This window comes from Puntigrus tetrazona, chromosome 22 (assembly GCF_018831695.1).
Source record: "Puntigrus tetrazona isolate hp1 chromosome 22, ASM1883169v1, whole genome shotgun sequence".
Lineage (NCBI taxonomy): Eukaryota > Metazoa > Chordata > Actinopteri > Cypriniformes > Cyprinidae > Puntigrus > Puntigrus tetrazona.
In genome coordinates, this window is record NC_056720.1 from 7,543,923 (window position 1) to 7,568,567 (window position 24,645).

A 24,645-nucleotide genomic window follows, 5' to 3' on the forward strand; every position below is an offset into this window, starting at 1 on the left:
CATCATTATGGAGGGAAAAAGGAACGAACAATGAAAGTATTAACAAAAATATGTATGAATTATGTTTTGCTTGTTTTGTTTGTGTCACTCTAAAGTTATAGGGTTCAAAAGCAACTGCGTAACAGGAACAACCCATTGAACAGAACAAAAGACAGACAGAGAGTGGAAGGGATTGAGTGGGGGACCATATAATAAGGTAAAGAAACATATGACAGTCCAGCGCAGATGAGAGACACACTTCATGCTTTCATTTCTCTTGTTCGGCTGGAGAATCTTGTGAGGGTCTCTCTAGTGCCCTTGCTGACCATTAAAGGCATCTAATTGGAGCCCAGGGACAGACAGCTCTGAGGGCTGTAGAAACCTCTCAAAGAAAAGAGTTCCCAGAAAAGCTCTCTACAAGGAAGGGGGGGGGAAGTAAATACTACTACAGTTTTGGGCCACAATCCACCATGTACCTCCTTGTTACTCTAACTCAAGGGAGGAAAGAGAAAAAGTCTGAGGTGATGAGTTTCTGGTATATATGCTTTACTCTGAGTCATCATGCTTGAGATATATGGCCACTACTTTCTTCTCAGCTTTTCCCTTTTCTCCTCTAATCTCCTAACTTAGTCTAGTAAAAGCAGGCCTATATCAACCATGTATCTTTTGGCATATTATCGTTTACCTCAGGTGAGTGTAGCAAAACATAATTTAATGAGTGGTTACCGTGGTTTAACTGTAAACGCGCCTTTTGGTTTTATTTGCGGTAAAACCAGGGCTAATTTAAATAAAGGGAGAGAAAGCATGGACTTTAAAGTTTTAGCAGATTTGTGCACGTGCGTAACTACGCGAACAGCCTCTTAAACGCCACTAATCAGATCTCAGACTAGCATACGGTGGCATTTAGAAGCAACTTCTTCATTTATCTTTCTGAATGAATGGCTCATTCAGGAATAATGTACAGTAAGTTGGTCATTAATGCAAAGTAAACCCATACAGGGGTGACCAGGACCTCGACATAAAGCTGATGCCTCTTGCAGCTTTATTTTATGCTAACGAGTGGCTAGTGCTATTTACAACTTAAATAAATACAAGGTCAGGTAAGCAATTTTACTTGTATAGATAAGTTAATTTATAACATGTACATTTATATTTACTCATCCAGCAGACATGTTTTAATCGGCGCATTTTAGAAATGAGGAAAACAAGCAACACGCTAACACAAATTTAGCTTAATGCTCGTGCTAATCTGCAATACGAGCTATGTCGAGCCGTCACTGCTCTGAGAGAGCAAGTTGCTAACTGCTAATCAGCCAGGACCATAACAAACAACGTGCTGCTGATCAGCAAAGCGTCTCGCCTCATGACTTACGTTAAGTTCAAAAGATAAAATCAAATTAAGCTCATCATCTTTCAATACGACCCCTAGACAAGAGAAATGTGATTAGAGAGAGTGTCTAGCATTAACTGGACAATCCCCAACAGGTTTAATTATAACACATGGAGTGAGAATCACAGCTTGACAAAAATATGTTAGAAAGCTGTCATCGTCCTCCTTCCACCAGCATAGTTATCACATCTCAACGTGCTAAATAACAACACTGACGGAGGTAAGAACGCAAACGTATGGTTTAATCTTCCTCTGTATTTAAAGAGACCCTGAGATTTACGTTTATTAAAGCAAAAACAAGTGGTCATGCTTTATAAAACAAACCGAAGCCGATCGGACCCCCTTTGATTCCTGTTAAATCACTAATACACAGCCTCTCATGTCATATTTCTGTTATTAAACGGCTTCAACTGCAAGTGTTTCTAAAGCTTAAACCAGAGAACCACTTGCTTTCTCTTAAATGAAGCATATGTGTACTGAAATAATTATGTGCGCGATTCATACACATGACTGATTAATCAAATTAATATAGCTATACATTCCTTTGTCAAGGTCACATCCTAATGGACAGAGAAATGGAGGCCACTTCAGAAATAAAACTTTTTTTACACAGGAACAGTTCACCTAAAAATGTATAATTATATATATATATATATATATATATATATATATATATATATATATATATATATATATATATATATATATATATATATATGTGTGTGTGTGTGTGTGTGTGTGTGTATGTATGTATGTATGTATGTATGTATGTATGTATGTATGTGTGTGTGTGTGTGTGTGTGTGTGTGTGTGTGAGAGAACAGGAATATTTTAGCATTTCATGGGTGAAATGTTTTTCCAGACATTTCTTGGCTTGGACATACACAGATTGTTCCGCAAACGACCACCACAATGGACTAACATACACCGCCATCACTTCCATCTGTGTTGACATTCACGCAGGCCACGTAGCGAGACAAAAAAAAAAAAAAAAAAAAGAATAGCCGATTGAAAGACGTATCGCCAGAGAACCGTTTTGTTCCACAGTTTAGCTTCAAAACCACTAAAATCAGAGCAAAAGAACAGACTTTGCGCATATGTCGCTGGCTTCTTTGGCGCGCGCTCAAATGAATATTTAACTCGCGCGCACTTCACTATCTCTCTGTGGACGCGTCTGCCGGGGCCGCCTGTCAGTAATTGACTGTCGCTGGTCTTGATGGGAGTCGAAAGTATTACGATTAAAATCTCAGATTTCCGTTTCCCGCCATAATCCCCGTGTTCCCATTCCCGCTCTGCGGAAGTTCACGCCACCTGTGGCGGTAATCTACAACCCGAGGCCGACGGTGAGATGATGAAACTCTTTGTCATGCCGTCTTAGCGGGAGGTACGAGACAGGAGCTACGCCTCTCCGTGGAAACACACACACACACACACACACACACACACACACACACACACACACACACACACACACACGTATTGGTAAGGTGCTTAAAATTGTGAACTCGTTGAATTATCTTACCGTGCAGGGATTCTTGATTTGATGTATTTAATTTGGGAGTTATCTGAAAACCCCGTGTGACTTTCCGCAGTACTTCGTAAAAGTCGAAAGCCCCTCGCGACGACAGGTTACAATTCTTCAAGCGCGTACTCCTTAATCCGCCTCACGTTTTAACGTGAAAGCGGCCATTTTAGTTCTGTTAATGGCCGACTTCCGGTGTCGTACGCAGTTTGTGTATATATATATATATATATATATATATATATATATATATATATATATATATATATATATATATATATATATATATATATTGGTAGCGCATGGTGTTATTTACTGCACTTTATTCTTCTAGTTAGTTATCATTTGAAAATTACGCTAACCCTTGTAGTAAAAGGTGGTAACCATGTTTTTTTTTGGGCTTGTTTACCATTTTTGTATAACCACAGTTTTGCTACAAATGCAACTGTAACCATGTTTTTTTATTTGTAGAATTTTTTTTTTTTTTTTTTTCAGGAAGATGTTTCATTAGTTGAACAATCTTTAAGTTGTTAACAGTATCCATTGAATGCACTGACCGTACTGATATTTGTCAGAAATTAAATATAGTGCTACATTGACTAATACTATAATATGAATAATTTCCAAACAATTAAATGTAACAGGATTTTTTTTAAATGTGGTATTAATGACTTTGAGGTTTGTATTTCATTTATTTATTTTTGAGGTCATTATGTGATTAAAATATATATATATATATATATATATATATATATATATATATATATATATATATATAAACTTTTCTAAGTTCAGAAATTTACTGTCACTTTCGAGCGAATGAAACGTCTTTCAAAAAAACTCCAAACTTTTATCAGTGGCGTGTGTGTATTCCATAATTATTCATAACCAATAAATCAAACACTAATCGGCCTCCTCATAACCCTTTCAAACTAGTGATGAAGTTTATTGTCCTCTGCGTTAAAAAAACGGCGAGCTGTTTATTGTTTGCCGTCCTTTTCTCTTTATTTTCGCGCACCCCAGGTAATCGTATACGAACAGCTGGATTATTAGCTATGCATGAGAGGAACTATCTGCGGCTGACTCATTAATGGCCGCCATCAATGGCCGTTAATTAGTTCAGATGCTTGTTTGTGTTGTCACCGAGATGCCTGTTTATATTTGCCAAGCGATCTGCGGTAAAACTGCAGCCGCTGCACGCTCCGCCAGGCGTGACACAAACAGCATGTTTACGTGTTTTTTTAACATTCCAGTCACATTAAAGGGGACGTCCTCAGAGAAATAGAGTGCAGCCGGGTTTCAGGCCACGTAGTTGGAGGAAGGATGGCAAAGGATGCTGAATTGTCTGTGCCTGGGCTTGAATAACAAGAGAGAACGTTTTTCTGTCAAACTTAACTTTACGCCGCAAGTAAAATCTAGCCGGAGAAATCAAAGGTCATTAAGAGATGACGCGTGACTGCTGCCATCAATAAACGGTGTCGCAAAAATATTTAGATCTTCTGGAGAAAATGTGAAAATAAAGAAGAAGCGTTTCGTAAAATACACATTTATTTGTTCTGAATAATTTCACAAATATAGTAACGTTTGAAAAGTGTGATAAAAAACAACAACATTATATTATACCTCGTACATAAATTATTATCTTCAGATATGATATTTACAAATTGAAACAGATAGTGTAAACCCTGTCAGGTTAATAAGTAGTAAAATATGGGCCCAGTGTCCTCAGTGCAGCAATCACACCTCGTGTCATTTCCTTATCCTCTCTGGACAGGAAGCTGTAAAAGAAATTATTAATATTATATATTTTGTTTATGTGTGTGTATATACATGTATATATATATGTGTGTGTATATATATATATATATATATATATATATATATATATATATATATATATATATATATATATATATATTTATATAATTATTATATATATATATATATATATATATATATTAATAATAAATAACCTTCTTAGAGCAAAGAGTTCCCATGTAACCACTTCTGCAAGCACACACATTGGGTCGAACACACACAAGCTTCCGTATAAACACCGCTGTTCACAGATTGCTGTGGAAAAAAAACAAAAACATATGTATTTCCCATCATGTATATATATATATATATATATATATATATATTTTTTTTTTTTTTCTAAATAGAAACATTTGTTTTTGTAATATGCAATTTATGGGATAACGCTAAAAATGCTAAACATACACTGCCATTCAAACATGGTACTACAATATAAAAGAAGGGTTTCTATTTTATTATACTTTAAAATATCCTTTATTCCTGTGACGTAAAGCTGAATTTTAATCAGCCATTAATTCAGTTTGAAGCGTCACATGATCCTTCAGAAACTATTTTAATATGCTGATTTATTTTTTTTTTTTTAATAAATAAAAAAAGGACTTTTGAACAGTGGTGTATATTATTAGAAAATATTTCTGTTAAATAAATGCTGTTCTTTTTAACCTTTTATTCATCAAAGCATCCTGAAAAAAAATAATAAATAATACACACTCACACACACACACACACACACACACACACATATATGCTTGTCTGGTTGCTCGAAAAAAACCTTAAATAGCATTCTTAATTAGTCCATGTGACCCATCTGTCATATCTTTATTAGATGAACCGATTACTGTGCTTCGTAGCACTCAAATCTCATTAAAATAATTCACCATTAGATCTAAAGTTGAACTACTCCTACGCAGGTCAAACTCAAGGAAAAGCCATTTCAAATCCCTATCCGCTCCCCTCGTGAGAACACGAGCATTCACGGTTACTTCCCGCTCCCTGCCAAACACAGACGATCAGTGCTGTTTATCACCAAAACATATCGCCAGAGCGCAGGAACAGACGAGATGCAATTTAGATTCTTTTACGGAGAACGAGAGCGAGTGAAACGCGCGTCTTTGGAGGCTCGCTGCGGTGTAAGGATTGCATTTCTGTTGCTCGGATGGGAATCACTTACGGATTTGGCAGAGAGTTCCCTTCCAGCCGGGACGGCAGTGGCAGGTGTTCGGCCCCACGCATTCACCTCCGTTTAAACACTTCTGCAGACACACAGCTGGAGGAACAGAAACTACATCAAACAAACAAACAAGCCTCAAATCACTGGACTACATTATCAGAGTGAGATTGTCATACAAACAGAACGGTTGGATTTTTGTTTAAAGACACTTTTCTGGGTCATTAGGGTCACGGCTGTGACTGATGGGTCTCGTGTGTAAACTGGACTTGTGCTAACACGAGGTAAGGAGGTCACTTGAAGGTCAAGATGAGGTTCGCCACTCACGTTTATCACATCTCTTTCCCCTCCAGCCTGACGCACAGTCACACACATCTGGACCGACACATCGTCCTCCGTTCATACACACTGGCTCACACACACCTGTGGAGAAAAGGAAAGGTAAAGCTTTGGATTTATTTGGGCCGAGAAGGTAAAATAACGAAATTCTACAAGGATTTTAGAGTTGGACTGGTCAAGATGTGTGCGAAATACTCATTACATTTCTGACAAGAGTAATATTACTAAATAAAGCAAAAAATAAGTAGCATTAATAAGATTACATATTTTCGATTTATTACAATTATCGTTGTTGTTGTTATTATTAATGTTTAATTAAACTAATATTTCACAATGGTTGATACATACAAATATTTAATATTTAATATAAAATATTATTATTGATAACTTTTAAATCATTTGGTTGTTATCAATACATTTTACTGTTGTTTTTATATTATTTTTAATCGTTTAATGTCAAATATTTATTATTAGCATAACTACTTTAGTATGTTAAATTGCTAAATTATTTGTGTTATGGTATATAAATTTCACATATTTGTCATTAATATAATACATTTTGACCTTCTTATTAACAATACTATAATAAACATTTTTATTGCTGTTACTGGTATTATTAGAAATACTTGCATTTTATTGATTGTCTTACACAAATTATTTAAATGTTTTTAATTCTAAATATGACATTATATTATTATTATTTGAATTTTATTATTATTATTATTATTATATTAAAAGTAATGCTTCAACCAAAGTTTTGTTCATACATTATTCTTTTTAATTATTGACTATGATACTATTATTGTTAATATTATTATTAGTAGTAGTACTATTAGCATTTTCTTTGTACTGTATTTAAAAGCAAAGAATTAATTAGCCGCTTAGTATGTTAAGAAAAAATACTATAATCTTTTAGACTTGACATCAACATAAGGACATTACCATTACCATCTTAAATGTTATTTTAATCGGAATATTAATTTAACAAGACTTGCCATCTAAACGAATTCATCCAGTCCTGATCCCATATGTCTCATAATTCTCTCAGTAAAATAACTCTGCTCAGATTCATCTCTCTTCCTCCTTGATCAGACAGGCCATATGTAATTACTCAACTAATGTCTGATCTTGGCTCCCAGAGCACCGTTTCCTGTCATTTCTATCAACAACACAGCTCTATACTTTCCTTCCATATGCTGTGACATAAATCCCATCATGCCATGTGTTTCAATGGGAGCTCAAGCTATATATAGTATAAAACTACAAGTTCCTATCAAGACAACACTTACTTTTCTCACAGCGCGGCCCAGAATATCCCTCCACACATGAGCAGATGTTATTTCGTATACAGTGACCACCGTTCTTGCAGGTTGGACTGCACATGGCTAAAAGAAAGAGAAGCACATAAAAGTCCAGCATTTGATGAATGAAAATCACACCTGTGTTCTCTGAACTGCTGATGGACACATCAAACAGCCGTGAGGTGAAATAACCGACAGCGAATCTGACACGACTGGGAAAACACACTCTAAAAGCTCCTACGTTTCACAAAACTTCATTTTGTCATTCCCCATCATCAAAAACATCTTTACCAAGCTGATGTTTCAAGCCATTACGCGAATCATTCCTCACCACGTGAAGCTGCTGCAGAGGAATCGATATACACACATCAAACGTCCTGAATCTGGGGCTACGACATGAGCGCAAGACTTCAATAGAATCCAAATGGTTTTTAGGGCTGCCCCATTTTATCGTTTTAAAGTGCAGTAGTCATGCTTCACCTCACACTCTTAAGAAATTGATATCTGGCCTCTGTAAGCTCTCAAAAAACAAGGCGATGCAACAGGAAAGGTAATTCAGAAAGAAGTGCCATTACCGTTTTGACACCAAGCCCCATAGAAACCGGGCTGGCAGGTGCAGGAGTTCGGCCGAATGCAGGTCCCACCGTTGAGACACACGGGGTCGCACAGAGCTGGAGATAGATGCATTTATTAAATAAAACAAGAATCAAACCTTGGCGGTTGTTTCTGTGCCAGATCTCACTGTCGAGTGTTTATGAGGTCAAAATCACAGCCGAGGTGTTAAAAAATAATGATTTACTTCTGCAAAGAGAATAATCGTCAAAGAAAAAAGTTATTGTTAGATGTCAAACTCTATTAAAACTTTTTGAAATTCATAAATGTAAGTTGTACATGCTGTATACATGATGTTTTGCGAGATGTGGGCTACAATTATTATATGTGTGTGTGTGTATACTAGGGGTGTAACGGTATTATGGTTTTGGAACGTTTTTGCTAAAAATTATATATATTCTGAATATGTACAAGTACTTAAATTACAAAAATTAAAAATGATACTAAAATAAACCTACATGAAATTATAGCTCATAACAAAATAAGCAAAAGTTAAAATTAAAACTGACTAAATAAAAAAGGTAATTCTTTCTATTCTTAAAAAAAACCTTAAGTATGGGAACATCTTATTGCATCACCTTAGTGCTTTGTTAGGAGGGTCAGAGTTCACTTATATTGGTTTTAAACCACTTTATAACATTATATATGTGATTTAAAAACTACATTTGTTACTCTGAGGCTCTCTGCTCATTTGATAGTAATTGATCCTCACAGGTTGACGAGAGGAAGTTATCATCAGCCTGAAATAATAGGTGGTGTTTTCTCTGAGCCGCCAGGATGGAAAGAAAAATGAACAGATAGAGGTTCTACATCAGCTAAATGCCACCAGAAAGCAGCACACACACATGATGGATTTAGTGAGGAGAGATTGGTCCCACTGGGAGCCAGCCACACACACACTCTCTCACCTGTCTCGCACAATGGTCCCGTCCACCCCGTCAGACATTTGCACTCATCCGGTGATGTGCACTTCCCGCCGTTTTGACAGTGACGGTTGCACACCACTGTGTAAATGAAACCAAAACACATGCAATATCATCTGTGACCACTAGGGGTGCAAGAGATTACGTTTAACATCCACACGCGCGTGAAATCCAAGCAAAGATGATTTATCAGGACTCACTGGTTTCACATCTGGGCCCTACGAAGCCATAGGGACAGGAGCAGGTGTCTCGACCCACGCAGGTGCCTCCGTGCAGGCAAGGCAAACTGCAGAGGGCTGCGGGAATATTCATACGAGCAAATGCACATAAAATAAAGCCATATATCACAAAACGCAAACCACTAACGAATACCTCACCAGGCCTGCCCAGATTATTCGGCTTTTGTCTTTTTATGAAAAGCACAAATGATGCAGATTTGCAAAATGCTACCAAAAAACATAATGCTTGAGGCCATCTGTTTGCTATTTGACACAAAATTAACCTACACAGATAAAAAAAATGGACAATCATTTTCCTGAACATAAAATATCTATGCAAACATTAAATGTCTAAAACAATGTTGCCTCCTATTAAACTTATAAATATCACTCAAATGCTTGTAATGCATGGTTCATAAACAAAAGGCTATGATGTAAACAAAGGCTATTGACTATAAAAAAAATCAAATTAGAGTTCATAAATGAAAGGCTGTTGTAAACAAAAAGCTACTGAACAGAAAAGAGAGACCAGAAAAGCAGCACTTATCAAGCCATTTCATAGGATCATTAACTCAAACAATGCCTACAAACTGCAAAAAAAAAAAATTGGGAAAAATGCACTTTTTGCACATTATTTACACTAGTGCTGAATGGCAATGAAATTTTAGCTCTCTTACCGCTTTCACAAGCCTCTCCATGGTAACCTGACATGCAATCGCATACATCTGGCGCCACACATTTCCCTCCGTTCAGGCAAGCTGGACTGCAGATTGCTGTAAGGATCCAAAATTATGTTATTCAACAATTGTGTTATTTCAAAAACGAGTCCTTCTGTATGTGATTGTATCAATGACCATATTTAAAACATTCTAAACATCGGTGCGTGTTTGTTTGTGACCTGTTTCACAATTGGGACCACCGTATCCCTTCTTGCAGCGACACGTGTTAGGGGCCGCGCACTCCATGTTTCTACCGCAGGCATGTCTGCACACGGCTGAAGGCACAAATGGCATGCAAACACAAATAACACATGGTCAGATTCACTCCATCAAAGCGCAAACACACATTTGCCTCCATCTGTGGCCCTGAAGCACAGGAAGCAAAAACATATACACATTCTGTATGTGACATACTTATTTTAAATGTGTGCCTTTCACTTTTAATTAAAGCAAGTTTTCGTAAAAGTGCAGGTGACGCTAGTGTTACATTTTTAGATCATTACTATGCTTCACCCTAAGTTCTTCCTTCAAGCGTTCTGAAAAATACAGGACTGATTTAAATAGTTGGGTATTTTTCACCACATAAACTTCCTGTTTAATGAAAAACTGGATCCACTGTTATATGCTTTGTAGAGCTCAACGCAAGACACCTGTGACTGTTTTGGGCATGTTCATGCTATGTTCATACCTTCAAAACAGTTCCTGAAAATAGTCCATGAATGCATAAGTAATTATTGTCCTGAGTGAATTTGAACATAGTAATGCAATATCATGGGATTACAATAGGGAAAATGTTTCTAGTGATTCTTCTACCCACTGCTCCTAATTTTCTCAGGTTCACAAGCCCATGGGATGGAGCTCAAGGAATGTATTTATTCCTTATGCCTAGAGCATGCTCGGGGAATGAGCTTATTGTTTACACCAGTTACTGTCAGTTGTCAGTCTTAAACTCCACATGCTGCACAATTTTCCATAGTGTAGACCTCAGAAGGCATGCCCACAATCTGTTCACCGACCTATTGCACATAAAATGGGCAATTACTCTAATATTTGTGGTTCAAATCGGACTAGATGGCTTTGCACTGTTTTGGGGAGTCAGGTTCACCATTTTGCCTGGAAACCTAATCAGGAATGTACCGGTTTAATGCAGCGAGCAAAGTTTGCCAGGTTAGTGGCATCTAAATGATGGTATCAACTATTTTAGCTAAATCATCCATGAAATAAATATGGTTGGTGATCATACATGTCGATACCCATAAAAATGTATTTTTCTTAAAAAGGGAGAATTTTGTACTTTATATTCCCTCTGAAAGATTACATTAATGGTAGATATTACTGCTCTAAGGTACTAATATGCACTAATTTTAGGGGTCGAGTGAGTTTTGTAGTGTAAGAAAGTAGTTTTTGCTCAAATGTTTATGTCATGGATAAGTAACTCTCTAATGTTGGACTTGCAGGACTAACTTAAATAATTTAAAAAAAGTTGTCATCTTGTACATTTAAAATTACCTCTGCACATTCGCCCATCTCCAGTGTACCCCAAAGGACACCTTCCACATCTAGGCTGCCCATCTCCTGCAAGCTCACAGTGGACTCCTGGGAAGCAAGGGATATCTGCACAGGTGAAACTTCTCTCCTCTAAGAGAACTACGTTTTTGCCCTTGCTTTGGTGTCTACCATTCTGAAGAGTTGGTTGGTTGTCCAGGATTATGGTTTGGCTTTGCTCACCAAGGTAGGTGAAACTCTCCTGAGGCAGTGGTTGTGTCTCGTAGGAGTCTTGGATTCCGGTTCCAAGGCCTCCATCTGCAGAGAACTCAGACTCCGGAAAGGAAAATGAAAGTGAGGTTAGGGCTGCTGTTAGGGGTTTCTGGGAGTCAGGAGGCGTCCAAGGTCGAGGTTGGATAATTGTGACCAGACTGGACTGCTGTGGAGACTTCCTCAGTGTCTCAACATGCCTTGAAGTGTGAGGTAATGTGACTTTTCCATGTGTGACGCCTGCAAATCCACCTGCCGAGACTTTAAATGAGGCATCTCGCTCTTCTGGACTCGGAAGAACGTTAAGTTGATTGTGAGAGCGAGAGAGTAGTCGATCCCTTATGCCGGTTGAGACAGGTGTGTGTCCTGCAGTCAGTACCAGCTCCCCTTTAACTGTGACAGGTGGAAAGGTTGGTGGGAGGGGGATGCGAGTGGTGGCCTGATGGTGTGGGACCCTCGCCGGTGAGGACAGGCGTCTCTGAGGTTGCCTGAATGGAATGACGGGGAGGTGCAGATGGGGAAAGCCGTGGGAGACATGGGGTAGGTTGTTCTTGGCCTTGGTCAGTTGTGGTGAATAGCGGGGTGCTAGATGAGAGAACAAGCTTATTATGCAAGATGAAAAGCAAACTGTCAAGCTTACGAACAGTCAATGCTCTTTAATAGCCTTAAAAAGTTTTCCTGTCAGCTACAACAAAACTTATTACATTAAGGACACCGAAATGAAAAGAAAATATTGATAATGTTTTGCAGTTATGATTCATCAACATCCTCTGGATATCTTAAACATACCTTTGAAGATTTTACACAATGAAATGCATTTATGATGCAATAGTGCTCACTACTAGCTTAAAACCCCATGGTGGTGCTGGTATGTTTACTTATAAACAACAGATAGTCGCTGTGGCTGCTCGACAAGATTTATTTTGTCCGCCATCCACATGCGAGGAACAAAGACACAATACAACAAAACGCAATCCCAACAACAGAGACACAGTTGTTTCTGAGTGTGTAAGAATCTGGGATGCATGTGGCGACAATAAGGGAATTAGCTTGCAAAATGAAGCTGTTTCTTTTCTGGTTCCCACTGTGGCTGCTCATGGATTCACTCCTCATAATGGCACTATTAGGAACGATTCCAGCAGTGGCCCATTCACAGGGAAAAATGCATTAAAAGTCATTACCCTGCTCTGAAGGCTTTTACCATCGTGCTGCGATACTGCAACCAAGGAAAATGTATTCGAGGGATTTTTCAAGCAAAGGAACAGATTAAGAAGTCTAACAACATTTCCATTGAGTGAAATTTAACATACTGTACTCTGGGGATAAGAAGGGATAAGATACAGTCTGGTAGTTTTGCTTTTTTTTATAATATAAAAAAGGAGAATCAAAGACTAAAAACAGAAACAAAACCCTGCTACTCTGTTCACTCTACCTCAGTCTTCACCCTTCCTCATCCCCTATCTAAATGAGTTTACACATTCTTTCTCTAATTCCTTACTGTCTATTTTCGTTCCCTATTCTCGGCAGCCAAAAACACATTGTGGGTCAGCAGCCACCAAGCCGCAGCCTGTGCATGAATGAGCATTAGACGTTTCCAGGTCTCACTTATCAACCGTATCAAAGCACCTGTCGCGTTTTGAGGATTACGACAGGCTTGTTTCCTGTTCGTTATGTTTTCTCTAATTACTGGAGCTGTACGCTTTCAGGAGATGAAACAAGAAGGATTAAGAAAGGATTGAACAGGAAAACAGCGACAAGACTCATTTTTAAACAAAGCTAAAATGTAAGTTAAATCTTCATGATGATGCAACAGCTCTGAAAAAGTTTAGTGTTGATAAAAAGGTGTGTGCGTTTGTGCATGCATTTATATATTTATATACAGCTTTGACTGATTGCAGTGTTGTTAAGTTCAAAAAGTACTTACTTTGCTTCGATTGTTTTGTGCAGGTGCGCCCATTGCCCTGGTATCCTGGAGGACATCGTCCACAGACGTAGCCAGTGTAGGGCGGCCGGAGGTCGATGCACTGAACACCTGGAAAACACGGCCTACTTGCACACTTGGATGTCGCATTTAGTCCTTTGAGAAAACCTGCATCATAAAGAAAAACTTTCTTTTAAATTTGCCATTAATATATAGACGTAATGTTCTGTTTGCATTTATTCATTAGCATCTTAATAGAAGACTGATGTGAATTTAGGGTCAGAAGCCCTCTGGGTTATGTGTCCTCTTGTGATTTCACCTTCAACTCCTACCAACAATTTCACACTCCCACATGGCCTCGGCAGCCAACGACAGTTACCCAACCGCAACAGACTGGTGAAGGATTAGCTATGCAGGGAAAATGAGGTCTCGCTCATACACTAGGGAAGATGTGCTGATGTCAGAAGGTGTGAAGCAACACCCTGAAATTTTTACCTCAAAAATTACCCCATTGTTTTATACATCACTGAACAAACCGGTGTCCTTTTTATTCCACCACATATAGGCTACAGGAACCATCTGAGCACTTTTGGAGCATGCAGGAAATTATTTTTGCAGCAATATATGAGGTCACATCGTTATATTTTATTAAATAAGTACGTCCTCATCTTGCTCACAATCACCCAGATGCACGCACCTGTTCTGTCGAGCGTCACGTGCCGTGTCAAATAAAACAAGAATCCTGCCCTCTGCCAGCAGAGCAAAGCAAGATGAAAGAGTTAGCAGCTGTCTTCCATTAAAAATAGATTTATCGGCCCTGTGATTACACATATCAAGGGTTATTGCCCGGGCTTTTTGTCCCATTTCCGCAAGGTCAGCACAAATCCCTTAGACAACGACAGGATTTATCGGCCGAGGTGGGTGACAGCTTGCATCCCCTCTGCTTGCCATCTCATCTTCCTCCATAAGTGTGATGGCAGGCAATTTGCAAGCCGGCAAGACTGTATTAGCAAGAGATGAGGTGCTCCCAAGAATGATAGTGGCTTTCCAGAGTGGGCTATTTGTCCCCTCAAACTCTGGCTTTATCTACCTTTCGGAAAAGATGACTCATGGGATAGCAAATCTCTGTGGACTTTACAAATCCCCCTAGTCCTCCATCTCAATCCTTCTGTTTCCTTTCCCGCATTAATTATGACAGAGACAGGAAAGGTAAGTGTAAATGAGGGTTTGACAAAATAAAAGGAGATGTAATGTTTGAATTGCTTCGAGTGCAGCCTGGGGACAAACGTCCGTCTGGGACACTGTCTAATTTCATTTTCAATTAGTATTTACAAAAGAACGACCAGGGTACCTAAGAACGGCAGGAATTCATTTAACCTTTGGGGTTGTAGAACACAGTAACTCAAATGTAGAAGTCTCTTTTGGGATCCTATTAATGGATGTTTCTACATTGGTAATAACCTTTAAAACAGACAGCAATTCAAAACAATTACAAGGGGTCCCCCATCTACAGTGACCCTCCTAGTTTGTAAAATTAAAAATGTTCTTCACATAGAGTGAGAGAACCATTGTACTGAATTATTCAATTATGAGTCAATCAACACCTTTCCATAGGAAAGAACAATGCCAAATGAGATCTCATGAATATCTGAGTGATTTCTCTAGGATTTAAATTAGAATTCAGTGGGGATCACATTAAGATGCTTTGCGCTTCTTCTCCTTGAAATAATCTCAAATATGTATGCTCTGTTGTCAAACTGTGCTTAAATTTGCAGTGATAAAGCAAAAAAAATCATTCAAATGAAACTTTTTATAGACTAAATGATCTTGAAATTATTCTACCCAAGTTCAATTTATATCCCTACTATCAGTGTGCGTTTGTCTCTTTTATTTCCCCAAAATAATTTTCAAAGAAAATGATGCTAATGTTAAAATGTTAAGCCACATATTGAAAGATGATGTGCTAATAAAATAAAAGGCTTCAAAGATGACTTTGCAAAGCTGGATAGAGTACAAATGTTCCCTGGGAACCCCCTCAAGTCTCTCTCGTTGATGTCTCATCTTTCTTTCTTTCCATTTTATTCCCAGAGGACATAACCTGAGGGAGTGAAAGGGAGAAGAGAGGGAAGATGAGGGGAGGGAATAGAGCCATAAAGCCAATTTACATTCCCCATCCTGATGTCCTCCAGGGGCCTGTTGTGCCAGTCCCAGCAAATATTGTTAGGCCCCTGAGCTATTTGCAACAAAGTACGATAAACATAAGTCTCATGACTTGTGTGCTCTATTCTTTGTGTCTTTGTCTTTGACAGGTGTGTTGTGAGGAAATAATCTTTTCCCAATCATGTTTAGGTCAGATGTGTTATAAGATGAAACACACCTAGTTTAAGGTTGGCATAGGTCAAACAATTTCATTTTTAACAAATGTGATGAGACATTTTAGAGTTTATATTAAGATCTAGAGATTTTGCTCACTACCTTGACATTCAGACATTGTTGAGATCTCCAAAGCTAAACAAAAACATTTGTAAGATCACTTTGACCTATTTTTTCCTCAAGAGATCCCTTCAAAACTTAATTGTTTCTCCTTCAGTAGGGATAAAATGGAGACTTTTTTTGAAGGATTCTGAGAACTATTATATATAGAAATAAAGATGGCAATTCTAGAAAGAATTTGGCAAGCAACATTGGAGCTTATACTGGATTCTTGATTTTTGATTGCAAACTTGCATCTTGGCAAATGAGGGTAAGTCAGGGTAACACTATTTTGATGAACATTCTGTTGACAATAAGTAACTTGTACACCTATGAAAGTTACTTGACATGTAGGTGCGAAGTAGACTGTCTGATTATTATCTGATAACTCTTTATTGTCATGATCTCCCAACAGACATTCTACTGAATATAGGTAGCTTTTCAAGAACATGTCAGCTTATTACAACTCTAACCCTACCAGTCAGCTAATACTCTACTAACACTCCAATGAAAGTTAGTTGACAAGTAAGTGCAAAATTTCTTGTCAACAGAATGTTTATAAGGGACCATCAAAATAAAGTGAAACCAAAGTTGGTTTGACACATTGTTGAGATATTGTTCTAAACTTTAAAGAAGATAGTTTTATATTTCTCAGGACGTCTATTTAATATCTCAGTTGTTTCTCCTAGAGACCAATACAGAGATTATCCCAGTAATTTCACCTCTAGAGCTTAAGATATCAATTAGGATTTGCTGGGATCATATTGTGAGCATATTGTTTGGAGATTCTGGTGTCTTGGCAAATGTGAGCACCATTTGGGACGTTAGATCTTTTCTAAAACTCTAGAGAAAACTTTTAAAAAGATCATCTTACGAAATCTTTAAAATCTCAGTTATTTCTCCTAGACAACAGATTTCATGGGATCAAACTGAGATTTAATTCTCATTTCCTGCTTCTTCATTTTTTAATAGACTAGAGATATTACAGAGATTTGTAATTTCACTTCCCTATGGGATTATACATGCAATACCAAACAGATTTCACTATGTGTCCCTTGACTATTTCTCTTCCAAATAGAGAATGAGAGACGTCCTTTACCTAACCTTGCTCTTTCGAGTTTCATAGAGAGTCTGAATGCCTGGCATGGCTAATTAGAATCGCTAATTTCAGGCATTATACCAAGACGAGAGGGTAAGAGGTGCGAGCACAAAGGCACGCCAGCAGGCCTTGTCTTGCTTTGTGCTTAGCAGCTGGAGGAAAGTCATTTCCTGGGAACATCACACACGCAAAAAACCTAGCGCAGGAAATGACTCTAGGGGGATTGAAGGGACATCACGCTGCGTCAGGGAAAGACAAAGAATCGTTTTCTGCAATGTCATGACACCAGCAGTGGGCGATTTGGCTCCAAACTAAACCCTCGCGGTTTTGTTTCCTGGCCATCTGTGGACATGTAGAGACAGAACAATGGAAACAACTACTTGCCAGTTCTCTGACTCGTGCTGGTGGTAGCTTTGCTGACCGAGGTCTTGCTTGGAGCTTCGTTGGACTCCAGCGGGAGGTGAGTGGAGGTCGTTTTTGAAAGGGGGGCTGGCATTTTGCTGATGGGCCGCACTGCGGGTGGCATGGATGAGGTGACAGCATGAGAGGTGATGGGACGAGATGTGACCAATCTTGCTGGTGCTGATGGAAAAGAGAGAGAAATGATTCAAAATCAGCTTGACAGCTTTTGCTACTGATGCCTCAAGTGAAGAATAAAGGACAAGAGAGAGGGGTAAGATGTGTCAAACCCTAAATCTTGCAAACTCTACAGTTTTGGTCACGTGACCATATGTTTCAGAAGGACCCATTAAAAAACAAACAAAAAATGACTAATTGCGAGATGCACATTGTTTTGTTTTTTTTGCATGTTTCCATTCATTTATGAAAATGTGCTAATTGAAGAGTTAGCTCAATTACATACTTTTGGTCCTTCTATATGACACTAAAACATTTGTTCTGTTGCCTCATGGGTAAAAAACAAAGAAAAACAATTTAGTTGTTGCTCCTGACTAGTTAGTAAAATCAGCAGTCTCATTAAAAAGGCACAAAAGTCAATAACAGGACAAAAATGTTTTTGAAAGCGAGGTTAAAAAATGTTCTGATTAATATAGCATTGGCTGTATCTTCACCAATGTGTGGTTAAACTGTCACATTGGTTTTGGCTGAAGTAAATAAAGAGATTTCTAGAGACTTCTTTTTGGCTCATTTTCCATTTAGAAGATTTCCACTTTGTGTTCTGTGAACATCTTGTGCCATCCTCAGCCTGATACAACAACTGCTTAGCCATTTCTCTAGCTCTGAAATGTTCTTCAAGGAACATCTTCAGAGCTGAGGCTGACTTCTCCTCAGCTTGTCAGTAAAACCACACACCAGAGACATGATCATTTCACTTCCTCACTGTCTCTCTCTCTCTCTCTCTCAACACGGAAACAACAGAGGAGCTGTTTTACCAATTATCTCTGGACAAACGCAGTATCTGGCATGAAGTCTGTGTGTGCACAAGGTGGATAACTATCTTGTGCCATCTGGATTGTATTGCTCTCCCTCCCGCGGTTCTGCTGGTCATAATCAAAGCAGGGTGGCAGATCCAGCTCTCGCTGCTCTGTTGTATTTCTGTATGCTGCAATCAGACAGATTGTGTTTGTAATAGAGGCCTGGGCCTGGATGAAGGAGTCATCAAATCTCTGCCCCTCTGATGGAGGAAACTGTGAACACAGAGCTCCTCTGAACGAGGGTTTATCACTTGCAGATTACGGTCAAAAGACATTTGCAGAACATTTTGTCAAGGCGCATGGAGGAAGATGGAAAACAGCTGTGAGGAGCCCCTTGAGCAACAGTGCAGAGAAAAACACAATGTTTCGTAAAACCCAAATAACTAATCGCTGAGCGAGGTTTATAAAAGGCTCAATGACAATGGATGTTTGATTTGGTATACAAATGCATTATCAATATATACGATTTCATGTAGTTATCGTTTCTGGAGGACGATATGATTTTCCAGCCTGATGCCAAGGATAAAAATATTGTTAATATATATATACATATACATATATATATATATATATATATATATATATATATATATATATATATATATATATATATATATATATATATATATACATTCATTACATGTGTATTTATCATCATCGTCTATCTATCTGGTTAATGTTTAACAGATGTCCTCATAATTGTATTTTTATGCAGTTAAATTGTTTAAAACACATTTTTTGATAAATGTATAATAAATATTATATTTCATTTCAAACATATATTAAAAATCTTTAAAAATAAACATTCCAATGTAGCTATATATATATTCATTATATATATATATATATATATATATATATATATATATATATATATATATATATATATATATTATTCTGTTTGGCAGTTCTGTGAGCATATTATTCAGGGAAGCACTCAAGCTGAGACTTTGATGCTTTGAAATGAAAAACCCTGCATTCCCTAAAGTAACATTTGGGCAAAGCTGCCGGATTGTGATGCTTTGGCATCTGCAGGTGTATGTGAAACAAGAAAAGAGCACTGTTTCCTTTTTTTGTGTGTGTGTACAACAAAACTGAGGTCATATTTTGTTTGGGACTGTTTAACTTAGCAAAAGTCTCTTTCTCAGAAGTAGATGTTCTTTAGGAGGAAATTTAGTTTCCTTACCTTTGCAGTAGATCCCATCTCCCTCCAGTCCCCGAGGGCAAGGGCCGCACCTGAAGGAGCCAAAGCCATTCACACACCTGACACCAGGAAAACATGGCTCTCTCTCACACTCATTTACATCATCCTGGCATGTGGCACCTGTGAACATAAAAAAATAAGTATGGTGTTATTATTAAGTATAGTATTAGAATCTGTATTTCAAATCAGAAGTTCACACCTTTAATGTGGTAGACAATTATTTACTTAAAACTCCAATCAAGTGACTGTCCTATAAGTTAATGTAGCTTTATATAAAAATGAATGGATTTCGCACACAAAAACAGTAAATCTGACTGCAGCTTTAATGCAGTTATTAATGAATCATTCATTTAAGCGTTTCATTCAAAACACTGTTTCTTTCAGGAAAACAATCAAGCAACAGTCTTGTAAGTAACTGACTATTCACAAAGGACAAAGAAACTGGAATTGGAGAGTAGATTAACTTTGGTCTTATCAAGTTTGTTCTTATAATTAACTGAATCATTCACTTAAACAATATGCTCAAAACACTGATTCTTTCAAGAAACAAATTAAACTACAGTCTTATAAGTACCTGAATCACTAACTCAAACAAATCACTCAAAATGATTTGCTCAGCAACAAAACACCACTACTGTGTGCTACTTAGAGAAGCATTACAGTTTCTACTCAGACTTGGCGGGTGCAAAATTAAATCGATGTAACTTTTATCTAATTTAATGAACTTTGCTTTAATTTATTGTTATTAAATTACTAGCTACCGCCATTTCATTTTTACCTAATAACTGTTAAACTTTATGCGTTCAATCACACTTCTCAGACGCAGATCACTGAGGCGGAAGTACATCTGAAATTCAAATACACTACAATCTGTGGTGAAGCATTGTTTATAGGAAAAATTATTTCCTTTACTTCTTTCCTCTGCAAAAACATCAAGTGGCCACACCAAACACTGCTTTCAGCAAAGATAAAACATCTCTGAGCCGATTCATCACTGAGTTTTGGCCTGTTTACTACTCCCAGAAGCAGAATAGCGTACAGATACTCTTTCCTCCATGTGGGTTCAGTAGCTGCTGGGCATTTGTCCATTTTTTTATTTTTTTTTGTATTTGAATTTGTGTTGTTTGTGGCTTCTTTTAGAAATGCGTTTGAAGGGGATCTTTAATAATGTCCAAACCATCTGCAAAGCCCCAAAGCATTATGAGCTGGAGCAAAACACAAACTTTTATCCAATCAGCAGTGCCGGTTTATCTCGCACAAGCATCACCATTAGTGGAAATGGACAAACTCCTCTGACCCGGTTCGATCCTTAGATATTAAACACAGAAAACACTAAGGCAAAAGCCTCAGTTTTGACAGGAAAAGCTTAGCATTTCAACTTCAAGCAACAACAGGCATTGCATTCAGCCAGGAAAGACTAATTCGCACATCGGCAGCAAAGAGGTTTCAACCGCCGATCTCAGAATAGACGCTGGGTGAAAACATCAACTGTTCAGCTTTTGTCTGAATTTCCCAGGCAGGAGCATTTGTGGCTTTTGAGCGTTTTTGTTTTTTACCCACATACACTCGGCTGCTTTCAAGCTGGGAGAAACTAAATGAGCTGATCTTCTCGGTCACAACTAGAAATGGGTTTTTGGCAAAATGTGACTTTGTAATTGGATCAATTGAGCCAAGAGTGTGCTTGTTTAGAGGACTGGCTTCATAATCAATAAGAAAAAAAAAATAAAATGCACACATAAACAAACAAAATGACTACAAAATATTGATTCAAGAAGTACCAGAGCAATAATGTGAGAAAAAGAATAAAACCTTAGTCATAATTCTTAATTGTTCCATGTAAATGTATATTAATATCAATAGCACACATATATATATATATATATATATATATATATATATATATATATATATATATATATATATATATATATATACACACACACACATATACTTCAATTTTAAGGCTTTTTAAGGTTTTGTGTGATGTGAAGAGAAGGTAAAAATTAAATTGATTGCATATGCTAACATATACCTTAGAATTAATAGGGCTGTGGAGTATATAAGTATTAAATCAATAAAAATATAAACACAAAACACATATATATATATATATATATATATATATATATATATATATATATATATATATATATATATATATGTAGTTTTAAGAGTTCTTCTCTGTTCTTCTTTTTTTAGGAGATAATATACTTGTTTAGACTTCAGATATGTAGTATTTACCTCACCTCAGCCACATCTTCTGGAATTTACCACTGGCTTTTAATGCAGTGGTTAAACATGAGATGACAATTAATTTTGGTAAAATTGAATTGGCAGTCTATGATCTTATTATGTTACGTTCCTTGGTTACTCGCTCTACAGTGACGTTTTCAAATTAGTAACGGAGGCTTGGGCACAGCTTTTACACGGTCAACTCTGGCTTTGAATCCATTGGATGCATTGTTGCCTTTACACACTTGCGTCGTCAAACTGTTGTACAAACGCAATATCACATCAGTAGCGGTGGTTGCATATCAGCACGCTGTGGTTACCTACAGCCGAGTCACAGCTGTGCTGATAGTTGTGCAGAAAATGAAACGTAATTTGTGCGTCGCAGGTTGAACCAAATACCCGTGAGTCCAGCGGGACACTGGCATCGGAAGCCGTCGATCAGATCTACACACACTCCTGCTCCACACGGGCTGGAGCCGCACTCGTTCGGCTCTTCCTGGCACAGGTCACCATGAATTCCTGCCGGGCACAGGCACAGGTACTCGCCGCTGCCCGCCGGATACTTGATGTTAGTCACACACGTCCCTCCATTCCTGCAGCCACACGGCCGAACCATCACCTGTAACACAGACAACTGTAAGATAACGCAAAGAAGATGAAAACTACAAACTACAGAGGGCCTTTATTCACCACCCGGAGCCGCGTGAGGGACGTTTTACTACAGCATACTTTATTTCACGTCTTCTGAACTGTTGACGACTAACTACTGCCACTGGATTTGTTTGAAGGAAGTCACATATATCTACGATGTTTCGAAGGTAAGTAAAAAACAAGCTAATTTTCCTTTAATGGTTAACAGTAATATATTTAGTAACGTTTTTGAATATTAATAAGGAAACACTTTTTGCGACCCTGTTCTGTAATATTTGAAGTACCCAACTGACCCCAAATGCCATCCTTTATTTTTTTCTCAGTAGTGTTGCTAATTGCATACAGTCTCTCTCTCTCTCTCCTGTCCTCAAACGACTGTATCTCTCAAACTCAGACAGTCTTTAATAAGCGCTAGGAGGCAGGAAGCAGATGCTTGTTAGCCGTCTAGGGCCCACAGAGGAGATGGAGAGGACGTTTGTCTTTCGTTGCACCACACTGCTGTGAGACAAGACTCAAGAGAATCTGAGCAGCTGAGTTCTGCTGTCCTTATGTCATTTTGTGAAAGATATTAAGCTCTATAACTCCCAAAAAGCAATTAGGAATACAGTAATACCATGGTACTGAGAGATTACCATGGTGGTACGTATGCAACAACATCTAATATCATCTATGTAAACTGCACATTGTATCTAAAAAAGGGCTTTCCAGGATTACAATGCAGTCCTGTTTCAATGATTCATTTGATCTTTCTATGAATAAATTACCAATCTTTGCATGTAAATATACAAGTTTGGCATTTACATTTATTCATTTTAGAAAGCCTTTTATCCAAAGCGAGAAACAAATTGATACACTAAAATGAATCCTAGATAAAATGATGAAAACAGTTTAGCAGAGCATATTTCATTGCTTCAGCTCGCACAATAAAATGTGACAAAAATGTGATGTAACACTATGTAATGCTACAATAACGCTCGTTCAAAAAATAGCTTGCGGCTGGAAATATACATGTATATGATATAATCATTATTATTAATGTATATTCATTTAAACATCTTGTATTTTTATATTTTAAATAAATAATTCAGTAATTAAATGAACAATTCTGGCCGTGTAATTTCAGAATTGTTTTATTTGCAAGTGCAAAAATAAGACAAAAATAACAGCATTCAGCTTTGGCTTAACATGTAGGTGAGTAAATAACAGGAAAGCAAAAAAAATATCCGAAAAGGCTTAAATCATTATTTCTTCAGAACTAAAGTTTGCAACTCATTTCACGTAAACATAAAAAAAATCAGTCAAGCGTCAGTTTCTCAGTGTCTCTCACCTCCGCGGTAAATCTGCTCTGGGCATCACACTCATCAGACACAGTAAATTGAAAACTGCGCGTTTCCTCCTCGTCCACTTTCCAGATGAGGAGCCCGGCTGGGGAAATTGAGGCCCCGGGGGGCCCCATCTCCAGCTGGAAGAGCAGGGCCGAGCCCTCGGGGTCCGTGGCTGTGAATTGGTACACAAAGTTCTCACCTACAAAGGTCTGCAGGCCGTCCCGCGGCGAGTGGAAGGTCGGTGGACGATTAGCTGAGGAAATGAGAAGGAGAATTGCATGACAGAACAACATGAATGAATCAACAATTCCCAGAGCTGATTTTTAGTTTCTAGCCAATATTTTTGCAGTCATATATTTAGTAAAATAATATGTCTGATAATATTTAAATATATTTTAATTAACTGCAAAATATAGACCAAACACATTTTTTATTTAGGTTATTATTATTTAATTTTTTTAATTGATACACGTTTTTAATAATTTATTATTAATTAGATTAAATGATGAATCCAAAATAAAAGTCATTGTTTTTATAATATATGAGTGTGTAGTGTGTATTATT

General features: G+C 37.7%; 1 protein-coding gene across 2 annotated transcripts in view; it reads right to left on the reverse strand.

The window, feature by feature from the left end:
- Positions 1 to 4,427: 4,427 nt before the first annotated feature.
- si:ch211-246m6.5 (von Willebrand factor D and EGF domain-containing protein) overlaps positions 4,428 to 24,645 on the reverse strand; it is a 52,731-nt gene continuing 32,513 nt past the window's right edge. Inside the window, exons 17-32 of one of the 2 annotated variants that reach the window (XM_043222261.1) lie at positions 24,084 to 24,334; positions 22,505 to 22,724; positions 19,856 to 19,993; positions 17,621 to 17,818; positions 13,669 to 13,833; positions 11,499 to 12,329; positions 10,169 to 10,264; positions 9,948 to 10,043; positions 9,253 to 9,348; positions 9,038 to 9,133; positions 8,093 to 8,188; positions 7,506 to 7,601; positions 6,205 to 6,300; positions 5,881 to 5,976; positions 4,865 to 4,964; positions 4,428 to 4,669 (exon numbers count right to left, since the gene is read on the reverse strand). In XM_043222261.1, the coding sequence (XP_043078196.1) occupies positions 4,585 to 4,669; positions 4,865 to 4,964; positions 5,881 to 5,976; positions 6,205 to 6,300; positions 7,506 to 7,601; positions 8,093 to 8,188; positions 9,038 to 9,133; positions 9,253 to 9,348; positions 9,948 to 10,043; positions 10,169 to 10,264; positions 11,499 to 12,329; positions 13,669 to 13,833; positions 17,621 to 17,818; positions 19,856 to 19,993; positions 22,505 to 22,724; positions 24,084 to 24,334 (2,756 nt within the window). In that variant the 3' untranslated portion in view covers positions 4,428 to 4,584. Of the gene's footprint in view, positions 4,670 to 4,864; positions 4,965 to 5,880; positions 5,992 to 6,204; positions 6,301 to 7,505; positions 7,602 to 8,092; positions 8,189 to 9,037; positions 9,134 to 9,252; positions 9,349 to 9,947; positions 10,044 to 10,168; positions 10,265 to 11,498; positions 12,330 to 13,668; positions 13,834 to 17,620; positions 17,819 to 19,855; positions 19,994 to 22,504; positions 22,725 to 24,083; positions 24,335 to 24,645 lie in introns of both variants that reach the window. The other variant, XM_043222260.1, reaches the window with a different exon arrangement.